The following is a 12,558-nucleotide window of genomic DNA, read 5'->3' as shown; positions in this document are numbered from 1 at the left end:
CGCCCCAACTGAACGCAACGCGATAGGAATAAAGAGAAGATTCTGAAAATGTATTTATGTTTTTTATATCAGTGAAGGGGGAAACACATTTAACCATAATAACGTAAAAACCCACACAATTCCAGCTATCGGTATTATCGCAAATGCAATTAGATCGAGTTTACTACTAGTTTATAACAGATTCCACTAGAAGGAACACATTTGGAAATTGTTTTTATTGTTTTATGGTAGTAACCCCCAGAAATGTGCTTTAGTAAAATGTGAGCTAGTGAGGTGTTCATAGTGTGTCTCTGCGTTTACGGTGTTGTTTATTCAATTGCTACACGCGTGCAGCTTTGTTTATGCGTATCAAGCGTGCCTCCTCATTTTGTAATTGTGCTTTATTCCCTAAAAATGAGTAAAATACTTAAAAGGTGTGAAAAGGAAGCATCCTGGTGAAGACACTACAGATTCAGAGAGAAAAAGAAAAGCAATATCGATAAACAGAGGTGGACTGGGTCAAAAATTCTTACCCGGAAAAATTTGTAGTGGCCTCATAGCGTTTATGGCCAAAATCAGACTGGCCTTCGGCCCACCGGGGTTTCCCCCGGTAAGGCTTATGGCCAGTCCGCCTCTGTCGATAGAGAAAAAAATATGAAATTGTGAAACGCTTTGAGCGAAATGAAAGACCATGTGATATTGCACGTGCTACAGGCCTAAATGAGGCAATGCTGAGAATTACAAAGAATGCAGAGAAAATAAAAACAACTTTCATAGCAGGAACAACTCAAAGTGTAATTAAAATCCATTAGATTAAGACACAAAGAATTGGAAGAGATGGAACGGCTGTCATCTGTTTCGATAGAAAATCAAACAAAAAACAAGTTTGCTTACGATTAGAAGCAAAAGCAGTAGCAATATTTTATTACGTAATAGTTGCAATAAAATACTTACGTATTTTATTGCAATTAATACGTAAGTATTTTATTATGATAATTTATTGTGTTTGGTAATGTTTTGGTTACAAATGTGTGTTCAATCTTGGGTGGTCGTCACGTAACCCTATTTTTCCCATAGGGCCTGTTGTTTATATTACACGATTTTGCATTGCATGAGGGTTTCTAGGAACACAACTATCGTGCTATACGAGGACTGACTGTACACTTTTTTTGAGGAAAAGTAATGATCAAAATACAGGTAAGGAATATCAAGAAAACCCCCAAATGATATTCACCAAATATCACAATATATTATAATTGTGTGTACACGTGTGTGCATGTGTGTGCATTATACATATTTACTGTGAAATATTTCATGAAGTTTTTATTATTATTGCATGTTGCAGGTTTGTAAGTTATTACATCATGTTGCAAACACAGAATCTTTACAAGTTTCTTCAAAGAACAGTGAAGCATGTTTGAAAGTTTATGGACCACAGGTAATTTAATTTACAATTTCTGATTAAATAAAAATTGGATTGCAAAAATAATATATGCATTATCAAAAATTATACTGTTCATATGAGGAACAATATATACAGGGTGTCTCAAAAATATTGGTACAAACATTTAGGAGAGGTAAGTAACATCTAAAGGAATGTGAATCGCATAGGAACCCATAACCGGAAAAGTTACGGGAAAGTAGTAGCAGAGGCACAAGCAGAAATGACACAAGACAGTAATTAGTGGCAAACATTTATTTGACATAATATTAACAATGGAGTACGAGATGGATGCATTTCATGATGTTACAACAGATGCTGGAAGGTTCCACCATGAGGCGCGATGCATGCGTGACACTGACGCAGCATGGATTGGCGGACACAGTCAAACACACCTGGAGTTTCTTTGACAGTAGCAGCAGCGCAGACGAGTCTCTCCATGAGATCCATTTCCGTCTCCACACGCAAATTATACACGATAGATTTGAGGGCCCCTACAGAAAGAAATCAAGGCTCAATAAATCAGGTGAGCGTGGGGGCCAGGCAACGGTTCCACCACGGCCAATCCATCGACGCCCAAAACACCTGTTCAAATGGTCACGAACACACCTTCCATAATGGGCAGGTGCCCGTCATGTTGAAACCAAATGTTGCGTCTCACATTTGCTGGAACATCGTCAAGTAACCCTGGCAGAACTTGTTCAAGAAAGATCCGATATTTAGTGGAGTTCATGTGGGATGGTAACAGGTATGGGCCGACTAAGCAGTCACCGACCATACCTGTCCACACATTTATTGCGAAGCAATGTTGTGCCGCATGGGGGCGCACACCATGTGGGCTCTCTGCTAATCCATACACTAGGTGCATGTTTTCCAGCTCACAGTTCGTATATCGATGCATGCTCTTCATGCGGCGACTACTGCTTGAATGAGTAAACCCGAAATTTTCCCTCTTGCAAACTGATGAACAGCTACCGACTTACGGTGAAGTTTCCGGTTATGGGTTCCTATGCGATTTACATTCCTTTAGATGTTACCTACCTCCCCTAAACGTTTGTACCAATATTTTTGAGTCACCCTGTATAAAATGCCTAGTCAGCTTATAGTTTCATGTAACAGTTCACAATTCTGTAAAATGGGAAATTTATTAGTGTTATTATTAGTAAGGTCATGATGCAAGGAGGTGAGCATTTTCTGCATCAGCCAAAAATAAATATATAAATAAACCAATAACAATAAAAAAATTAAAATAAAACTTAAACTATATTTATTAATGATACTGATAAAGGCATATCTGGCTTAATGTCTAAGTTTGCAGATGATATGAAGGTGAGCAGAGTGGTTAATGACAGTAATCAGGTTATGCTACTGAAACAAGATCTAGAAAAATTAGGCAGATGGGCTGAGAAGAGAAAATTGAAGTTTAACATTGACAAATATAAGATACTGAACACGGGTAACAGTTATCTCGATTAATGTACAAACTGTATGGTACCACACACAGGGTAATGAAGAATGAAAAAGATCTGGGGTAATTTTGCAGTCATATATGAAGTTCTGAAGTTAGGATTCATTATTATTACAGATAGCTCAAAATAACATTTGAGGATAATTCTAATCAAAATATTTTATTTTTATCTTCTCTCTCATTACTAGTCTGTCTTGTACTCTATGTGATAACTGGAACTTGAGCTTTAGTCTGACATCCTTTGTAATATCTATCAAAGATATGACACAAGAAATATCTTTAATTGCTTCCTTTATGCTTATTTGCTTATCCTTGAAGGGAAAGTCTGGCTGTCTGTTTTCTAGATAAATCTTTAAAACCTCCCAGTCATGGCATTAAGGTCGTGAAGGAAACTGACTAGCTATGTACAGAGCAGGGAAAATAAGTGTTTAAAAACATTTCTATCAAAACTATAGTGGAGATTGATCCTTTTCTACAAATTATCAAGAAAGCACACTACCAATTGGACTGTCATTAAAGCCTGTGGCATAATTGTTGCAACTCTTAGTTCATATCTAAACATTTAAACCATTAAAAGCACTTCAACCCAAGAGCTGCATGCAGCTCTTAGACAAGTTTTGTATTGCTCTACTTATTGATTAGAATAGGCTACTACATAATTAGTTATTTATAAAAATAAAAAAAATAAATTTTCTGTTTATACTCCGGCACGACAACCAAGTCAGTAGAGTTTACAATAAATCATCAATACAAATATTTATCATATTTAGTAGTCACGGGCTTGAACCCTGGTCCACTCAAGGAACACTTGCTATGCACTCTCGCTCCTGACCACTCGGCTACGTCAGGCCTAATATATAGTTATGACTTTTCAAAATTTTAAGAAAAGAATTATTAACAGGTAGGGAAATTAATTAAAAACAAGCAAATTTAATTTTGCCATCAGAAACAGATACCTCAATAGGTTTTTATATATAGTTTTTTATATAGTATAGTTTTATATATTAATTATTTTAAAAACCCTTCTTTCAGGATACTTCTTAAAAAGATACGAACAACCGAACCATATTTAAAAAATGACTTGCAACACCAACCCCTTCTTTAAACAAAAGAAAGGTTCAAATCCAAAGAAGAGAAAAAAGAAAAGAATATCGTGAACTTAGTGACAGATGAGCAAATGATTATTTTGCTTTATTTGTTTTATAAGGAAAAAGTAATTTACTCAAACGTGTTATTAAAGAAAAAAAAAATTAATTTCACATTTATATTCACAAAAAATGAAAAGCTTTTGATTATTTTTACTTAACATTAATATTTTTATCAATAATAAATTAGATCATATATATTGTTTTTGATACCAATATTAATATGATATAAATTAATATTATTCAATTTTTGCGAGAAAAAAAAATAGCATCAAAGTGTACCGTACCCTCTTAATGCTGTAATAATTTTTGTACATACCAGATTCTATTTGCATTGGAGGCAATGGGAATATATACATTCTGTTTTGATTAAAACAATTATTTATATATAAATGTATCAAATGTCATATCTTTAGTTCACTTCTAAATATTTACCAGAAATTTGTTATATTAACAAATGCAGAAAAAAAAAAGTGGGAAGTCATAAACATGGTGGTTATTTACAGGTGTGTAGTCAGGAATAAAATCATTCTGAACAGATAAATTAAACTTAATTTACTTGGACAGCATGTATAGTGGATAAAGTGACAAGTTTCTCTAAATTGTCAGTGATTTGTGTGTGTGTGTGTGTGTGTGTGTGTGTGTGTGGGGCAGATATTCTTTTTGATCAAATTTCACTACAATGAATGTTGGGATAATTGTATAGGAAAAATTTGACTTCTCAAATACATATTTGGGAAAATTACATAATGGGAAAAATTGTGAGTAATTGATGGGATTTTTTAATCCTTTTGATATTTTTGAAATTTGTACTGCAAGTTTCAGTTTGTAAATCAGAGGAAGTTAATTTGCATACAGATTCTTCCTAAAGAATAAATCAGTATAACCTGTTGCTTTCAAGGTATAAAGAACTGTAGCCATTTATCTGCCTAGGGAGAAAAAACTGGCAATACTTTTTTAGTTTAGCTTGAGTCCTTTGAAATCATATTTTCTTTTGTATGTTAGCTAATGCTTGTTCAACTGTGTACTGATAAGTTAAAATGTTAAGTTAAGGAGAATGTGAAACTAAAATTAATTTCTTCAAATTACAAAAAATAGCACATTTGAAATGAAATTGGAGTTTTTTAAGTTGAAAAATATTTTTGACATCATAGGGTGATACCATTTTAGATGAACATGGCGATTCTCTGTAACTACAGGCTAATCATAATATTATGAATGCTTTTATAATTATTTAAATGATTATTTTTATAATTAAAAATATATCTCTTTGCTTTTAATGCAGGTGCTTAATGCATGTCACACTGTCTCTTTACATCCTACATGTGAAATAGCCAAGGAAAATCTTGAAGTCTTCCTGGATGTATGGCAATCCCTTATTAGGGATGTTATTTCACTTACGCATGAAACAGGAGAGCTGTGTCGTGGAAGAATTCGAGAGAAGCCAGTTTATATGTCCTTGCCCCGACCTGGTGTAGGTATACTTTGGGTGCCTGTAGATAGATCATGTATGTAATGAAAATCAGAATTTGTATTGTGCTTTCTTCTTCTTCTCTTTTTTTTTTTTTTTTTTTTTTTTTTATCTAATGAGTAATTCATTCCCTTGTGAAATTAGCCATCTTTTTATGATATATCGTTTTGAAATATAGTTAAACCAAATATGTTTTAGAAAGTCTATCTTTTTTTTGACTAATCAAGGTGCTTTGATTAGTCAAAGGTAATCTTTCTAAAATATTTGTGGAAATGTAATAATCAGAATATATTGGACCTTTAATTGTCCTATGGATAACAATATTTGGAATATAATTAATGTAAATACATATTATTATTATTATTATTGCTCATATTATTTCTCCCTGATTGGGGGTTCCACCTCGTGATGAGTATTGCTACCAAGTACAGGGTGGTTGTTATGTCTAGTGTTACTGTTGGTCGAGGAACTCTGACTATTCTAAAGGTGTTCAGGATTGCGACTTTCTGGAGTTCCCTTGTAGGTATTCGCTGGGAGACCTATTGCTGCTAGGCTGTTATGTAGGGTCTTTGGCACTATACCTGTGGTTGACATGATGATCGGGATGGTCGTAACTTGTTGAATATTCCACATCTCTCTGATCTCCTGTCTTAGGTTAATGTATTTCCTGATTTTTTTTCCCATGGGTTTTCTGCAGGTTGCCAGTGTTGGGTACTGCTATGTCAGTCAGGTAGCCTTTTCCTTCTTGTCCACAAGTGTTATGTCCTGTCTGTTCTGCGGGATTGTCTTATCCGTTATTATGGTGTTCCAGTACAGCCTGTGGGTTGGCTTCTCTAGTACTGCTTGGGGTTTGTGCTTGTAGTATGGTACACTTTCTTCGATCAGCTGGTATTTCCTTGCTAGCTTCTGATGTATTATCCTGGCTTCCTGGTCGTGTCTATGAGTACCTTGCATCCTGCAGTGATGTGTTGGATTGTTTCTGAGGCAAGGTGGCATTGTTGACATGTGTCATCGGACACTCTGGGCTTCTTAGCAATGTATTTTCTATAGTTTCTAGTGTTGATTACCTGGTCTTAGATAGCGAGTATGAATCCTTCAGTCTCTGGGAAGAGAGTCCTGCTCATGAGTCATGCTTTTGGAAGCAATTTTATCTATGTGATCTTGATGGAGATCATTGTAGTGCCTGCCATGGAGTGTCTTCTCTTCCCATCTTTCTAGCTTCGTTTGTGCCTTCTGGCTGGGGAACTCCTCGCTAAGGTTGAGTGGGGGTAATCCTTCAGGTTAGCAATTGCTGTTTTCTGTTGCTTGATGAGGTCTACCAGGCCCCTTACTCCTTCTTTCCGAGCAATTGTCAGTCTCTCCACGGCTAACTTCGCGTGGTGTAGGCGACTCTTGGTCATTATTGTCCTTTTCTTTCTCATGATATCCTCCAGCTCAGTGTTAGTCCAATCTATGACCTGGAAGGAGTATGTTAGCACTGGGACTGCATAGGTGTTTATGGCTTTAACTGTATTTCCTCTGTTCAGCTTTGCTTTCAGCAGGCTTCTGAGTCTCTGATGGTATTTTTTGGTCAGGCAGGCCTTAATTTCCTTGTGCTGTAACTGCTGAGCCTGCATCATCCGCAAGTATTTGTAGGCCTCTCCCTCTGCCATGGCTTCGATCTCTTTACCAGTCTGCAGCTGGTAGTTTCGGTTGACTAATTTTCCCGGTAGAATCCGTGGGTCTTGCATTTGTCTAGACCAGCGGTTCCCAACTAGTGGTTTGTGAACCCCTGGGGTTTGCACTAAAAATTCTGTAATGGCGTCTTCTTAGATTTACATAGGTGTATTATTGTAAACTATAAAATATAACACTTAATAAACAATACAGTAAAATAAAATTAAATAAAAAGTAAAGAACTGCCAAAGATAGAAACCACATCATCCACAATTCCTTATAATTAGTTTACTAATTATAAGGAATATATCATGTATATTCCTTATAATTATATCATGTTAAATAAATTTTGGTATATCATGTTAAATAAATATGTTTTCCATACTAAATTTTTTTTAAATTCTCAACAACCATTGTTATGTATAGGTCCTTTTTTTTTTTTTTTTTTTTTTTCAGAACCAAGAGTACTTAGTACTGTGCATGGTTGAAGGTTAAAATGATGAAATAAGATATTTGTTGATATTAGACTTGAACTTTTGTACATTGTAATTTTCAGTAAATACGTATGAAGGAAGGTTGTTCCAGAAAAGAGAAGTTGAATGAATAAACAAGGAAGATGAAAAGTTTGTTCTGTGAGTTTGAAGTTAGACAGTAAAAGGATGTTGACTGATTTTGGATTTTGGCATGTGTTTGAACTGCTTTGAAAGTGAGAGTGGGAATTATAGAAGCCAATTCAGAAGAACAGTGCCCGCGCAAGTACCTACAGAAAAAGCATGCAGCAGAAACACAAAGTCTGTGAGACAGAGTGGAAAGATTCTGTTAGAGATGAGATGTTAATTAACCTAACTGTCCTCTTTTGAATGGAATCTAGAAACCTGAGAGAGGTTTTGGGGGCACCGCCCCAGGTGTGGGAACAATATTCTATGGTAGGCCGGATTTGCGCTTTCTACAGAGTCAACAACTGTTTGGAAGAAAAGTAATGCCGAGAGTGAAAGAGAAAACCCAGTTTTTTAGATAGCAATATTTGTAAAATTTACAAATATTGCCATCTGTAATATGCTTTATGCCAAGAGAGAGAGAGAGAGAGAGAGAGAGAGAGAGAGAGAGAGAGAGAGAGAGAGAGATCAGAAGTCAGGGTAATCTCCAAGATCTTGCCTAGAAATCGGAGTGTCATCAAAGATGAGTAGAGGAATCCTTTTTGCGAGATATAAGACAGAACTGAGTTTTAGACGGAATGAAATTAAGTTCTCTTTGCCCCACTGGAGAATTACCTGGAAATCAGCATTTAAGGATTTGGCAGTGGATGCTCGAGAAGTTGAAGCTATTTGAACAGGAAAGGTTTCTCAAACTGGAAGGTGGAATGCAATGTGCTATTCTCAGCAAAACTATGGATAGGATTTCCGGTCAATGGAAGAAGGTCATTAATATACAAGAGAAAAAGAGTGGGAGAAAGAACTGAACCTTGGGGAACACCACAATTAGTGGAGAAGTTAGAAGGGAAGAGAGCTGTCTACCATCACCTGCAGTGAGCGGTCAGAGAGAAAGCTGGATACCCAATTACATCCGCAAAGTTATCCATGATGCAAATTTATAGATTTGTAAAATATTCAAGTGTCTAAAACATCTCAATTTGACTATAAATGCAAGCAAATCTGCTCAAATTACTTATTCCCTTCAGAAACAACCCAACCACATAGAAATAAAAATTGCAGATGTCCCAATCCCAAATGTCTATGCCCATAAAGACCTTGAAGTTGTTTTTGATAAAAATCTCTTCTTTAATGCCCACTATTTATATGTTGCTCAAAAAATTCTAAAAGCAAAAAGGTTAATCAAACACGAAACAGCAGCAATTCAAGACAAAAAAAAAAGGTCGTTAAGCATGTTCAAAGATTCTCATTCCCATTCTGTCCTATGCTTCTAAAATCTGGTCTGGTGCTCCTCAAGTAACCTTCAAGAAATTCCTTGACTAGAATATTGGGTTCTTAGATGGTTCAATAGTAAGCTTCGTTTTTCCTATACAATTCGTTTTTCCTAAACAAAGACTTAAAACAAAGCCTCTGCAACAGATGATCAATGACTCTGGACTCATGCTTCTTGCAAAGTTAATTACTACTGCATGCGATTCACCAAACTTAGCCAATGTAATAGCTGTTCCCAACAGAGAAAATTCAAGAAACCAACAATACAAATCCAACCTTTTTTCATTCTCAAGGATTATTGTTATGTATAGGTCCTTTTTTTTTTAGAACCTATAGTACTTAGTAGCGTGCATGGGTTGAAGGTTGAAAAGATGAAAGAAGATACTTGTTGATATCAGACTTGAACTTATGTACATTGTAATTTTCAGGAAAATGTACGAAGGAAGGTTGTTCCAGAAGTTGAATGAATAAATAAGGAAGAAGAAAAGATGGTTCTGTGAAATTGAACCTCAACAGTAAAAGGATGTTGACTGGTTGTGGCACGTGTTCCGACTGCTTTGAAAGATAGAGTGGGAATTATAGAAACCAATTCAGAAGAACAGTCCAATGCAAGTAACTACATAAAAGGCATGCAACAGAAAAAGCATCTATGAGACAGAGTGGAGAGACTGTTACAGATGAGACATTAATTAACCAAACTGCCCTCTTTTGAATGGAATCTAGAAGCCTGCGAGAGGTTTTGGGGACACCGCCCAAGATGTGGGAACAATATTCTGTGGTAGGCTAGATTTGCAATTTCTACAGCGTAAGCCACTGTTTGGATGAAAAGTAACGCTGAGAGAAAAAAAAGAGAAAACACAGTTTTTTAGATGCAGAGGAAGCAATATTTGTAATGTGCTTTATGCCAAGAGAGATTAGAAGTCAGGGTAATCCCCAAGATCTTGCCTAGAAATCGGAGTGTCATCGAAGATAAGCATAGGAGCAGAAGAATCCTTTTTGCAAGATATAAGACAGGACTGAGTTTTAAAAGGATTGAAATCAACTAAGTTGTCTTTGCCCCACTGGAGAATTACCTGGAGATCAGCATTTAAGGAATTGGTAGTGGATATTTGAGAAGTTGAAGCTGATTGAGCAGGGTGAGGTTTCTCAAACTGGAAAGGGGAATGCCATGTGCTATCATCAGGAAAACTATGGATAGGATTTCCGGTCAATGGAAGAATGCCATTAATATACCAGAGGAAAAGAGTGGGAGAAAAAAACTGAACCTTGGGGAATTCCAGCATTAGTGGAGAAGCAGAAGACAGCAAGCCATCTACCATCACTCTCAGTGAGCGGTCAGAGAGAAAACTCTATATCCAATTACAAAGAACAACTGGCAAACCATTGGATGGAAGCTTAATTAAAAGACCTTTATGCCAAACATGATCAAAAGCCTTTGAAATGTCAAGAGCAATGGCTTGAGTTTCACCAAACTTTTCCATTTAATTTGTCCATAGATGGGTAACATGAGCCAGAACATCACCAGTGGGATGGCACTGACGGAATCCATGCTGGTGATCGTTAATTAGATGAAAGATTTCCAGACAGTTTAAGAGTTGGCAGTTAATTGATTTCTCTATTACTTTGGAAAGAGTAGAAGTAATCGCAATGGAACGATAATTGGGTGGAAGGGAATTGTCACCCTTTTTAGGAACTGGCTGGTTATGAGCAAATTTCCAAGCAGAAGGAAAAATACATTTGGAATAAGAAAGTGAAACAAAACAACACAAAACAGGAGTAAGTTCAGGGGCACAGGTTTTGAGAACAAGTGGAGAAAAACCATCAGGACCTGGAGCTTTCGTAGCATCAGATTCATCAAAACGATCGACATCCTTTTGATGGAAAAACACAGGATTCATTGAATGGAGTGTACTGGAAACGATTTGAGGTGATTTACCAAGATCATCAATACATGAGTTGGAAGAAAAATAGGATGCTAGCAGGTTAGCTTTATCTTTGACTGAAGTGGCAATAGAACCATCTGGTTTTGACAGAGGTGGGAACAGAGATGGGCAAAAATTGTGGCCAATAGCTTTGGCAACAGAGCAGAATGCTCAGCTACCATTTGGATAAGAAGCAAGTTTTCTACTCTTAGCCTGTTTGAAATCAAGTTTAGTCTGATTAATAACTGCTTTACAAAGTATAAATAACGCTTAATAATAATTTTTGTTATTGCGCAATATCGCTTATAAAAACGTAGTATTGGAAATATTTTATTATAAATCAGAAATATTATACGATTTCAGAGAATATAGGCTTAGGGGTTCACAATAAAAATATTACGTTGAAAGGGAGTTCACGAGTCAAAAAAGGTTGGGAACCACTGGTCTAGACTAAATTCCATCCTGATATCATTGCTGAATTCTTCGGTGATCTGGAGTAGTTGCTGAAGTTGCTTCTTGGTTCCTGCGTAGAGCTTGATGTCATCCGTATACATCAGGTGGATGAGAGTGTACAGTTCTTCCTTCCTTCTTTGAGGTTATATCCATACTTACTGCTGTTGAGCCTGGTGGATAGCAGGTTAAGTGCTAGACAGAACCACAGTGGGCATCTCCCTGAAGGATTCCTCTCCTAATCAGGATTGGCTCAGTTGTGATGTTCTCGACCTTAACGGTGGTACTCCATTTCGCTATTATTTCGCCCAGGAAGTTTGTCAGTATTGGACTGACTTTGTAGATGTTCAGCACCTCCATTAGCCAGCTATGAGGCACGGAGCTGAAGGCCTTCAATGTAGGCTGTGTACACATTGCGCACACTTCTTGTAGGCTTGCTCTATAACCACGGTGGCTATGGTTAATTGTTCTTTGCATCCTTTGCTCAGCCGCATGCATCCTTTCTGCTGTTCGGCCATTATGTTCTGGCTCTCCAAGTAGTCTGATATCTTCCTGGTTATGCAGTTGGTCAGGAAAAAAAAAATAAAAGGTTATTATTATTATTATTAATGATCATGTATTAATAACCTAGATATAGAAAATGCCTTAAAACAGGGGTGGAGATGTGCAGCTCATTGGCCAAATGCCATCTTTAGAAAGTTCCATTCATTAAAAATGACAAGTATATTAATGAATATTTATATATACAACAAATAATCTTCTCATTATAGCCCATGCATTTATTTAAAATAAATGCAGGGGCTATGAGGAGAAGAAAATACATGTGAATTGCTCTCTAATGCATATAACACTTTTTGTCATAGTTCTTTCCATTCTCTTTCCCAGTTAAAATGTTTGGCTCCTTTTAGTTAACAACAAAAATTGTTACTAAAAAGATCTTGACTAGTGTATAGACATGCTAAAATTGTGTGTATGTTTATATATACACTATTTAACCAAAAGATATCACATTTGGAAAAACTTCAGTTTTAATGAAAAATTAATAAGATGTAGTTCCACCCTTGACCCCAGTGACAGCACAGATTTTTTATGGAACACTCTCAA

At 36.3% G+C, this 12,558-nt stretch overlaps 1 protein-coding gene across 1 annotated transcript in view; it reads left to right on the top strand.

Moving 5' to 3' along the window:
- Window positions 1–12,558, top strand: part of LOC150076069 (alpha-catulin-like) — a 330,340-nt gene that overhangs the window by 284,130 nt on the left and 33,652 nt on the right. Inside the window, exons 10-11 of the mRNA XM_090387250.1 lie at window positions 1,325–1,417; window positions 5,319–5,507. Of these exons, the coding sequence (XP_090243376.1) occupies window positions 1,325–1,417; window positions 5,319–5,507 (282 nt within the window). The remainder of the gene's footprint in view (window positions 1–1,324; window positions 1,418–5,318; window positions 5,508–12,558) is intronic.

The sequence above is a fragment of the Mastigoproctus giganteus genome, chromosome 13 (genome assembly GCF_048544385.1).
Source record: "Mastigoproctus giganteus isolate SK-2022 chromosome 13, ASM4854438v1, whole genome shotgun sequence".
Classification (NCBI taxonomy): Eukaryota; Metazoa; Arthropoda; class Arachnida; order Uropygi; family Thelyphonidae; genus Mastigoproctus; species Mastigoproctus giganteus.
Note: the sequence above shows the minus strand (reverse complement) of the source record. Positions and strands in the feature narration are given on the sequence as shown.